The sequence below is a fragment of the Solanum tuberosum genome, unplaced genomic scaffold (genome assembly GCF_000226075.1).
Source record: "Solanum tuberosum cultivar DM 1-3 516 R44 unplaced genomic scaffold, SolTub_3.0 scf00204, whole genome shotgun sequence".
Taxonomy (NCBI): Eukaryota; Viridiplantae; Streptophyta; class Magnoliopsida; order Solanales; family Solanaceae; genus Solanum; species Solanum tuberosum.
In genome coordinates, this window is record NW_006239127.1 from 237,875 (window position 1) to 249,594 (window position 11,720).

General features: G+C 34.1%; 1 protein-coding gene across 3 annotated transcripts; it reads right to left on the reverse strand.

Annotated features, from left to right (window-relative positions):
• Window positions 1-6,645: 6,645 nt before the first annotated feature.
• LOC102602752 (branchpoint-bridging protein-like) lies at window positions 6,646-10,897 on the reverse strand. Of its 3 annotated transcripts, none has more exons than XR_367926.2 (3): window positions 8,307-10,897; window positions 7,237-7,679; window positions 6,646-7,140 (listed from the first exon to the last, which is right to left on the reverse strand). XR_367926.2 is itself a non-coding variant. In XM_006355489.2 (2 exons), exon 1 carries the CDS (start codon window positions 10,785-10,787, stop codon window positions 8,343-8,345), a length of 2,445 nt encoding a protein of 814 aa, XP_006355551.1. In that variant the 5' UTR covers window positions 10,788-10,897; the 3' UTR covers window positions 6,646-7,679; window positions 8,307-8,342. The 3 variants fall into 3 exon arrangements, 1 of the variants encoding a protein (XP_006355551.1); XR_367925.2 differs by having other exon boundaries at window positions 6,646-7,154; XM_006355489.2 differs by having other exon boundaries at window positions 6,646-7,679.
• Between the last annotated feature and the right edge of the window lie 823 nt (window positions 10,898-11,720).

Sequence of the window (11,720 nt, forward strand, 5' to 3'; positions counted from 1 at the left end):
TATATAAAATATATCTATGCACTTTTCTAAATTTTGCTAAATTAAGTTAATTTATCATTTTTTTATGGGGGTTCTCCAATCTGAGGTCCGGTATCCGCATTGGAGTTTGATTAATCTGAATTTGCATTAGGTAGGGCTCATTCTAAGGGTAGTGCTTGTAATCCTACAAGTTGGATATGAAGAGTGTAGAGTGTATACAGATCTTACTCCCACCTTATAGAGATGGAAATGTTGTTAACAATAGAACTTCAGCTTAAAATAGAGCATAAACAAGTAGTTTGAAAAAGGGTGTATAGAAATAAGAACAGTAATAACAACAAAATGATGTGAAAATGAGAGCACTACACATCATACAGAGGAATGAATAGTATTACAACAAAAATCACACATGATACCCAAAGAACAAGAAACAATAGAATAATGCTTATACCATTGATAAGAAAGGAGGTTCAAGTACGGCCACCAAGTCTCTTATGCTCTCTCACTTTTGTGTCTTATGTGAAAGAAAGAAAGAAAGTCTCTCATTGATTAGGAAGATAACTCTTTATTTATATTGAATTGATTTCTATTAAGATTGTAAAGATCTAGTAAAAGAGAGTGATCTCACACGTATGAGAAATACGCTTACAAGACAAAACGACAGGTCAATTTTTATATATATCCCAACCCCAACTCGCGAGATACACATGAGACCTAATCTAAATTTGACCTTGAAAACTTTTTTGGGGGTATTTTGAGCATACCCAAAATACTTCCAAATGCATACTTATTATTTGTGTCCAAATTTATTTTCTACACTAAAAGTTAATCGATACAATTAATGTTACAACCGTTACATTTATAATTTTGACTTTTACTACTCAGCATTGCCAATACATATACTAGTTCTCGAAGACGTGCGTTGCACGTGTATTCCACGCTTAAGAGTATAAATGATAAAGTATTTGAATTAATTTTTTAGATGTCATATGAACATGTGAAGAAAACAACTATATTTTATCTTTTAGAGCTATTTTTCTCTACAATAATTTTTATTTTATAAGACACATAATAAATGATGTTCTTGTTGTTGGTTCTCATATTTGACTTTTGCATTGAATGTGCACATAAATCAAAAATAGTTATTTTACTTTCCATTTCTATTTTTCCCGTATATAAAATACGAATTAAACATAAAAAATATATTCAATTTGTGAAATCATATATATAATCACTTGTTTACCTTACATCCAACACAAATATGTTCATATCCTTGTAAAAGATTTTCAATCATTCATCTAGGCATGATTATTCAAGGGTCAATAACAATGTTGTATTATCAATTATATAAGAGTAGTATAAGAATGTGAAAAGTTATTAGCTAAAAAACTAATATACGAAAAAATGAAAGATAGAAAAAATTAATGTAATAACTAAAAGAATTCATAATGCTATAACTAAAGAATGTAAAATAATGTGAATACCATTTGCAATAATTAGTAATAACTAAGAGAATTTATAATGTCATAACTAAAAAATTAAAGTGTAATAGCATAATTTCTTCTTAATTCTACATTTACTTAAATAAATAACTTCTAATTAATTTACTGTTTATTTAGATAGTTAATTATATTTTAATATAATGTAGGGGCAAAATGGTAATTCAACGTTGCACTTCAAAGATTTATGTGCGCTGCACATTTATTCTATATTATTTAATATAAAATATATTTTGCAAATGAGACACGCACGCACGCACGCGCGCACCCCTTCCTCCCACACCATATGAATTTTCCTTCGACTAAAATACATACATATATATATATATCATTGTAGATAAAGTAATTATTATGTCTTGAAAATCAACAAAGCAATTCGTGACAATTCTCTGACACATGCGAATTTCAATAATTTTAAAAAAGATATATCAAAGGAGAAATTGTTAGAAAAACAAATGAATTAAACTATTTCATGTTAGCTTCATATATTGAAACATTACATCCTATTGTATATATTAAGAAAAAAAATTAAAATTTATTATTATATAAAAAAAATATTTTCCTCAAGTAGTCGAGGGTGGGTTTGGAGTATATCCTCTTAGACTATAATGATTTATTTCATAAGAATAATGGTACCGAGATTCCACTGATCTTCAAACTCATTCAATAATAATAAGGCAAAAGGGTCTGGTGGACCCTTGTACTTGTATGAGTTTGTGTTGTGAATCCTTCTACTTACCCATTTGTCATCTGGACCCCTGAGCCCATCTAAACTCAACATTTTAAACACGTTTTCTAACTTGGCGTCCTATGTGGCAGACACAATCAAGGGGAGTGTGATACACACACCTGAGGAGCGTGAAATCTGGTTAAAAGAGTCTAATAGTCACATTAGGGTTTTATAAAGTCATCTTTTTCCCCATTTGCATTTAACACCATTATTAGACAAATTTATTTTAAACACGTTTTCTAACTTGGCGTCCTATGTGGCAGACACAATCAAGGGGAGTGTGATACACACACCTGAGGAGCGTGAAATCTGGTTAAAAGAGTCTAATAGTCACATTAGGGTTTTATAAAGTCATCTTTTTCCCCATTTGCATTTAACACCATTATTAGACAAATTTGAGCTTTTTCTTGCCTCTATTTTGATCTTCTTTCTCCAAACTTCTTCTCCATTTTTTTCATTGTTATACTCCTCTTTTATTTCTATGCATTTCCAGTTAATTCTTTGCTTCATTTTGTGGTTGATCCTATTGTAGTTTTTTACATCATCATGAAAGTTGCTTTTCTTAGAATCCTATAATCTAATAGAAATCATGAAACATGTAATTGAAAGCATAACAAATAGAATCCCCAAAAAATCAGTATAATCGACTAAAAACCTAAAAGTTAAACATAGACATAAATAAAAGATGAAATCTAGACTAAACAACATACAAATACGAAAATAAGTTACAAAATTTACATAGATAAATTAAAAATCAAACAAAACCAACAAAAATACTCAAACAATTTTGTGGGAATGAAGAAAAAAATGAGAAAGAAAAAATGTGGGTTTATATAGCCACACACATATATTGATCTAGGACGACGTTGACACACTGTACACTTAAGCGGCAAACCTCTCTTCTTCGATTTGGATGAAAACAAAGACGGATTGGTGTTTTTTCTTCAATGAAAAGAGTAGAAGAGGTTGAAAAAAAATGTGTAAGGAAGATGAAAGAGAAATGAAATGAGATTGTGGGAGAAAGTGGTGGGTTTGGTGGCAAAAGGCAAATAAAAATCATAAATATATTAATTAAATATAATAAAAATGTCAAGATGACATAAAGTGGTATATATATACACATGTCATTTTATAATTATTTTTAAAATTACGTGTCAGGCGCTTGTGGTACACGCACAACTAAAGGGTAAAAAGTGTTTAAAATATTGAGTTTAGATGGGTTCAGGGGTCCAGATGACAAATGGGTAAGTAGAAGGGTTCACAATACAAACTTATACAAGTACAAGGGTCCACCAGACCATTTTGCCTAATAATAAATCACACGAAAATTACTAAAGTGTAAGAAGAAGAAGAGTAGAAGATTAGAAAATTTTCATGGTTGAAATATTAGCCAAGAAAGGGTAGTATGAACATGTACTTATTGTGCCTTATCTGAAAAGTTATGACCCTTCAAAAAAGTGACAATCCTTTGCAAAAGTCACAACTTATCGGAATAGTCAAAATTCTTTGGAAAAGTCACAACTTATCTCAAAAGTCACCGTCATTTGTAAAAGTCACAACTCTTCATAAAAGTCACAACTTTTTAAGAGAACATATGTTATTCAAATAGAAATAGATGGGTGTTTTAAGTAGGGTTATTATATAACTTAACATTCAAGTTAGAGAGTTCATGCTTTTAAACTAGTACTAGTTTTCTGACACGTGCGTTGCACGTGATTACCAATTCAAAAATATATGTTATAGTAAATAGTATTGTTTATTTAAGCGAAGATTTGAATAATAAGATTGGTATAAAATAATATTGCAGATTATTTTGTGAATGTTCAATGTGGATCGTCATATATATCTCTTATTTGCGCAAACCTATGAAGATGGTCAATGTAAAATTTTATTAGTTAAATGCAATTATGTATATATTTATTTCAATTTGATGAGGTTCAATCATGTAATTAGTCTTATCTCACTAATATTATCTTATAGACAATATTTGTTTTGTATTTTTCTTGTCATCTAACCAGATGTGCTTTGCATGTGTATTGTTAAAATTGTTTAGATGTCATATGAACATGTGAAGAGAACAACTACATTTTATATATTCACATTTATTGTGAGTTTTTTTTGTTAAAAAAAAAACTCGAAACATTTTAAAACAATATATTTTCAAGTTAGAGATCTCGTTAACTTGATAATACATTTGTGACAAATATAATACTTTAGTTTAAATACAAATACCTACCTAAATATAAATATATATTTGCATTAATGAAAATATTTATCTCATAAAATTAGATATTAAATAAATAATAAAAATTAAACTAATACAAACTTCAACTTGTGTTATTACAAGTCATATGAATTTTTCTTTGTCTAAAATACTAAAATGTTAAGAAATAGTAAATAAGTAAAACAAAAGAGCAATGCTTATATAGTAATAGCTATTTTGAAACAAACTTTCTGGAGTCTAAATCACATAAGTAACATTGATAAATAAAGTCATTCTTTTGTCTTGAGCATAAAAAATAAATCGTGACAATTCTGTAAATTTTGGAAAAATTTATTCAGAAGCATATATCAACATCACAAGAGAATTGTTAACAAAAGCAAATGAATTTAGACTACATCATGTTAAATTCATATATTGGAACATTACATACTAATGTGTATATTAAGCAAAAAAATAATTATTATATCATTAAAATTAAATTATTTTCCTCAAGTACTCGAGATTATGGAATGTACCCTCTTAGGATAGAATGACTTACTCCATCAAAATAGTGGTACCTCATATTCCGCTAAACTTCGAACTCACTCAGCGACAATAAATTGCACAAAAAAAATTAAAATGCAAGAAGAAGAGGAGTAGAAGATTAGAAAAAATTGTGGTTGGAAAATGAGAGGAAGTTCCTCTATTTATAGTAACAAAGGGTAGTATGAACAAATATTTTTTGTATCTTATCTGAAAAATCATGACCTTTCCAAGAAGTCACAACACTTTGGAAAAGTTACAACTTAATGAAAAAGTCACAACCCTTTGAAAAAAGTCACAACCTAAGTTAGGGTTATTATAACAATTTAACATTCAAGTTAGGAGTTCATGCTTTTAAAGTAATATAGAAAATAGATATATATATACACTATCAACACACTAAAAATTCTGTTTTTCTTCGGAAGTTGTTCTTCTCCTTTTGTTTTCTCGGCAATAATTTTGTGCAAACTCTAAATTTTTAGTCATGGTGTATAAAAGTGAATGTATAACTTTGAAGAGCAATCGGCAACAACAATTTGTGTTTTTGAGGATTTATTTGCTTTCAAAACAACGGCTTACCACGGCATAAAATTATTTACAACACTCTTTTCACTATTTTATTTATGTTTAATATCAATATTATGCTATTTTTCTAACATGTATACTCCATTAATGAACTATAGTTAAACGATAAACACTGGGAAATATCATAGGATATATTGTTTTTGTACAATAATTGAGTACTCAAAAGTTTTTGTTATTTATTTGTACGAGTAAATGAAATAATAGAAGTCATTCCATCTGGTATGAATATATTTACGGAAAGTCATGCTAATTTCATATGAATATTTTCTCTCTAGTACCATTCCTTAAATTCCATGGTTTTGATCCTTGGAATTTGATTCATTTTTTTTTTATGATCGTGGGTACCTACCACCAACAACAGGTACCACGATACCAGGTAAATCTATCCACCAGCTTTGAGGGATCTTCGGGTAGAGCTCAATGCTTTAAAACAATTGTAGCCTAAGAAAATGTTCATATATCAAATGGAAATAATAGTGAATATTATTTTTTATTGTTAAGGAAGAAGAGCCTACAAATAAACAAACATACCACATACACACATCTACAACAACAACAACAAAATAACTAGGGGGTTCTAGAGAGTGTAGAGTGTATAGACCTTACCTCTACCTTGAGAAAGTAGAGAGGTTGTTTTTTATAGATATACCCTCGACTCGAAAGAACAATTAAAAATGAGGTTGTAGCGACAAGTGGAAACAAGAAGATAATAAGATAACTGAAGCTAAAGGAACATGGAGTAACATACTAAAACACAGAGAAAGAAAGCGAATACACTCGACTACCTACTAATACAAATGCAATCTAAAATCAATGTATTGGATTGGAACATAAATTCCTGGAAAGAAAAAAATAGGTTAAGGAAAAAGCTTTTACCATAGAAGGTATTGATTAAAATGTCTGTGCAACATATACACAAGAAAGCCACATACATATCACCCTTTGTTTGATTTTGTGTGAAGGTACATACAATATGAAGTGATCTTAAACATGTCATGACATGTCTGTGGCTATAAAACCATGCTATTAAGACAAATAAAAAGTTTATGTTATCAAGATATTAGAAAATGTCATTCTTTTAAAAATAGATTGAAAAGAAAAGAGCATAGAAGAACAAAGGATGTTATTAACCTTCTTTTGTAGTATGACATAACTCTCCTGCTTAGCCACACTGTCTATATTCTCAAAGACTTCACAACCACAATTCTATCTCAAAGTATCAACCAATCCATATTCTAAGTTAATGCTAGCTTCCTACAACAATATGCTCTTCCCGCTAAACTAATAGCTAAAATCAAATGATAATACAGCACCCCTTACGCACACTACAACACAAAAACTTAGTCCATTACTGCTAAGGGAAAAAGTACTACACGACTCAAACAGGAAGCATTTATACAGCCCACCTATTTCTTTCTAGGCTTCTCTTCTTACCCAGTTTGATGAAATAAATTATCTCTCTTGGTGCTGAAATCTAGTTCTAAAGAATAACCAAGTAAAGCCAACAAGGTTAAATTTAATACAGCTATATTTGAGGATAAGCAAATTTCTCAACACTCGGCCCAGAACAGGAATGCCCATTGCACTACAAGAATCTTTTCCTGTCACAAGACATCTGGAGAATATATCAGAAACAAATAACAATGAAATAATCCGGAGACATGTGAACGTAATAGTCATACTATCAAGTCACATACCCTGAGGACCTTCACATCTTGAAGATGCACCTTCTGGAGAGAAATAGCAAAGGCACGCATCAGGCTGCTGTCTGAATATTATCTCATAGTTAAATTAGTTTTAGAACCTAAGAGAGAAAACCAGTATAGCAAAGAAAACCAAAATTGATAAGCAGTGAATGTCAGTCGAGGAAAAAAACACAACGCAAACTGTCAGTGATCAGTCATCAAGAAAATCCAACAGAATAATTAAATAAGTTTGAAATCATATGCTAGGCAGCTATGACAAAAGACGAATGTTCGGCATTATTAATATCCATATGGCACCTAATTAGCTGCTCCAACACATGAGGAATGGACTGAACTCTTCATCTCTCTGCAAATATCATAATAGTACAGCACGGTTAAAGAAGTAAGACATGGCAAGAGGTAAGAAATCATGTGAAGTGCTCCAACAAATCAGCCTGTCAAAATATGGCAACAAGGAAAAACATTAAGACCAAATCTCAAACAATGTGCTCATATTTAATGCATTAAACTAAATTAAAATAAAGCTTTTTCAAACTAGAGGAAAAAGAAAAATAAATCTCTAAAGAAGTCAAATTCCAACAAGTGGAACAGAAGGGCCAAATTCTAGACATAGATACAGGTAGAAGTAGAACAAATGAAAATGGCTGACAAATTTGGTTACCTACATTCTAATTCCTCCTCGCCAACTCTTTTTTCTTTCTCGGGGAAGTTAGTGGAAGTGGAAGAATAGTTAAGAAATGGTCACATAAGATGCTGAAAAGGTTAGATACAGAAAGCACCTATGAGTATGGCTAATATATAAGTACCCCCACCCCTCAAAAAAGGAGAGTGCGTGTGTGGGTGGGGACTAAAGGTGGAAAACAGTGAGTTATCATCAGCTATGAGTCTGTGATAACAAGACATGATTCTCCTTCTGCCCCAGGTACCATAAGATCACTAAGAAATCAACATGTCCCAGGGTAAGTGTGACTGTGTGAGTATGAGTGCATACATAAGGCATGAAAAGTGCAAACCAAGATTGTACACCAAAACAAAAAGTTGCAACTGTAACATTTCCATACCATGTACTACAAGCAAATACAAAGTTAACTGCATCATCATTTCATCTCCGACATGAACTTTTCATACTCTGCATCTGTACCATATGGAGGTTTCTCTGCAGATGGTGGAGGTGGAGGTGGAGGTGCAGGTGCAGGCTCTGGTGGATTTGAGGCCCAGGGAACATTGCTCATACTCTGTGAATGATCTACACTGGACTGTGTTGCAGTTGGAGGAAGAGGAGGTGGTGGTGCCATGCCATAATAAGAAGGATAGCTGTATGAAGATGTTGGATATGCAGGTTGGGTATGGGGTGGCAATGCAGCGACGGAATTGCCATAGGCATAACTGGGAAGTGATTGAACAGGAGCACTATTATGAGATTGCACTCCGGGAGGATAACTTTGTTGTGTCTCACCAGAAGATGTATAATTTTGCTGGTTTTCGCCAGAAGAAACTGTCTGAGCGGGGACACCGGAAGATGGTGTTGGCATTGGTGGAGGATACTGTGCACCATATGGAGGTACAAATTGACCTGGAGGAGGAGGAGGATACATGATTGATCCAGGAGGTGGGTAAGAGGCATATGGTGGAGGCACAGGTGGTCCCCAAGGAACTGGAGTCCCAGCATAGCCACCAGGGGGACCAATGGGACCACCCGTTGCATACTGCTGAGACGGATAGACTCCAGATGCCTGATTAGGAGCAGGATATGGGGGCATTGCTGGAGCAGGAGGGCTTGGAGGCACAGCAGGCTGAGGGGGTTTGCCGGCTACTCTCACAGCAATAGTTCTCCCATCAAGACAATGACCATTCATGCCAGCAATGGCACTATTAGCTTGTTGAACATCTGAATACTTAACAAAACCATAACCTTTACTCAGACCACTGAGACGATCCTTTATAACTTTAGCCATTACGATGGTACCAAAGGGAGAGAATAAATTGATCAAACCATCATCATCCAGAGTAGGAGGAAGGTAACCAATATACAAGTTTGTATCGTCAAATTCTTTTGGCTTCATTATATTTGACCCTAATCCAGGGTGTGAAGTGGTACCACCACCACTTGTATTATTACTGCTGGCCCAAGGAGGATTACTGCCTGTGCTTCCAGGACCAAGAGCAAGAGTTGCTGCATTCTGCTTAAGTGATGATTCAGGAACTGTCCCTCCCAATTCTGCCAAGAAGTTCTGATACTCATCATCCATTTTCTTTCCAGTAGTATTTTTCACTGGACAATCTATAGTGGGATGTCCTCCATCACCACATATTTTGCAAAGCACATCACTTTTAAATGTGGTGGTGCGAGAAGGACAGGCATATTGCCTATGACCTGGTTCACCACAAAGCCTACAAAACTCTTCATCTCTAATCGTTCCATTCAACGCTGCAAGTTCCCTGAGCTGCTGCCTCTTATGCTCATTAAGTACTTCATCGACGGGCTGCAAAAGCTTCTCCAACATAGCTGCAGCAGCCTCAAGTGACTCCTGAGTATCAGCTTCCACTAGCACATGTAAATCCTCATTCTCTGCCGGATCATGTTTCAAATTCCCTTTCTGTTGGAACCTCCCTTCTTTAATCGATCCTTTACCTCGAATTACAATCTTTGCTCCAGTTTCCTTTTCCATTCTCTTCTGAGTATTCCCTCTCGGCCCAATTATAAGGCCGATAAAATTATAGCCCGGGTACTCCTTCATTGGAATGTAAAGCTTTTTATGAAGTTTAGGAGGCCTATAATCTGCTGGTGGCTTAAAAGCTGGATTTTTCTTTATTATCTGTGATATAATCTCTTGTCTTTCCCTATTTAGTTTTTCTCGAGCACGATACTCCCTCGTATTTATACGTACACCCATATTATCATATATAGGTTCAGGCGAAGGGGATCGAGCTCCTTCAGGTCTATCATCTAAAGGCATACCAGATTGCAGTTTCCTACTAATTTCAAGTAATCTACTGTTAAGAGCTTGTACTTCAGGGTCAAATTCAATACCTCCAGCGAAATCCTTCATGAAATCAGGCAACTGAATCACCGGCTTCGGCTCATCATCCGCCCACCTCGATTTCCTCTTTCGTCCAGCCCCGGTTCCATCATTTCCTCCAGTGCCATCATTGCTCGAATCAGTCGGGGGTGGGTCCCATCGGCTTCTCCTCCTTCTTCTACTGGAAGTTTCTTCTTCACCACCTGATTGGTCCCTCTCGGCACCACCACTATGAGTGTTAGTCAACCCATTACCCGACAACAATGGCTTCTGTAACATAAGATTTGAATTCAAATCTGATAGTTTGTTTTGAGCTGAATTATTGTCGCCTGGCTTAGCTGAGTTTTCACGAAAGTTGGAATTTGAGCCGTTCAGCTCGGCATTTTCACAAACACCTGGTGCGGGATCTTGACCTAGGGTTTGTGAAGGGTTTTGATAGTACGAATCTGAAGAATTTTGGTACTGCTCGTATGAATTTACGGTTTGTGATGGTTCTTGAACTGGGTGTGATTGGGAATCCATTGAAGATTTTCGAACAAAACTGGGATGAATTGTATATAGAAGACTCAAGAAATATACGCGGGATTGTGTTTGTGTGTGTGTCTATATCGGGATAATACTCCGGTTTGGAAAGGGCATGGATATGATAAGTTGGGCTTTAAACCAATTGGGCCACTTTTCTTGACCTATCTTGATTTTCCGAGACTTCTTAATTGGCTAGTTATACATAGTCTTGGGCTATGTAACAAAGGATTGTTTCAAGGGAAAATCACTTACATGTATACTTTTGAAAAAATATTTACTATATTTGTCAACATTATTTTTTTAACCATATATGACAATTTGGCTGAATTAAATTAAATTCACTTCGTCCTTTCCATCTTTCGCTCCCAATTTTCTCTCGCCGCTGCGATTTTCTCTCGTTGGTGCGATTTTCTCTCGCCACTTCTTACTCACAATTTTCTTCACAATTACGACTATACTACCTTCAGAGATGTGTATTTAGTGATTAGTTTTGAGACGAATCAAGTCGAGCAGAGAGTTGAATTTGAAGTTTTTTGAAGTTTGAAAGGTTAGAAGCTTTAAATTCGATTGCATGTCTTAGTTACTTGTTTAATTCATGCTTAATTCTCTTATCTCAGCTATACTAACTTTCGGCGATGTGTATTCAGTGATCAATTTCGAGATGAATCAAGTTCGGGCAGAGAGTTGAGTTTGAAAGGTTAGAAACTTTAAATTCGATTGCATGTCATTAGTTACTTGCTTAATTCAAGATTAATTCTCTTTCTCGGCTATACTAACCTTCAACGATGTGTATTCAGTGATCAATTTCGAGATGAATCAAGTTCGGGCAGAGAGTTGAGTTTGAAGTTTGAAAGGTTAGAAGGTTTAAATTCCATTGCATGTCATTAGTTACTTGCTTAATTCAAGATTAATTCTCTTTCTCGGCTATAC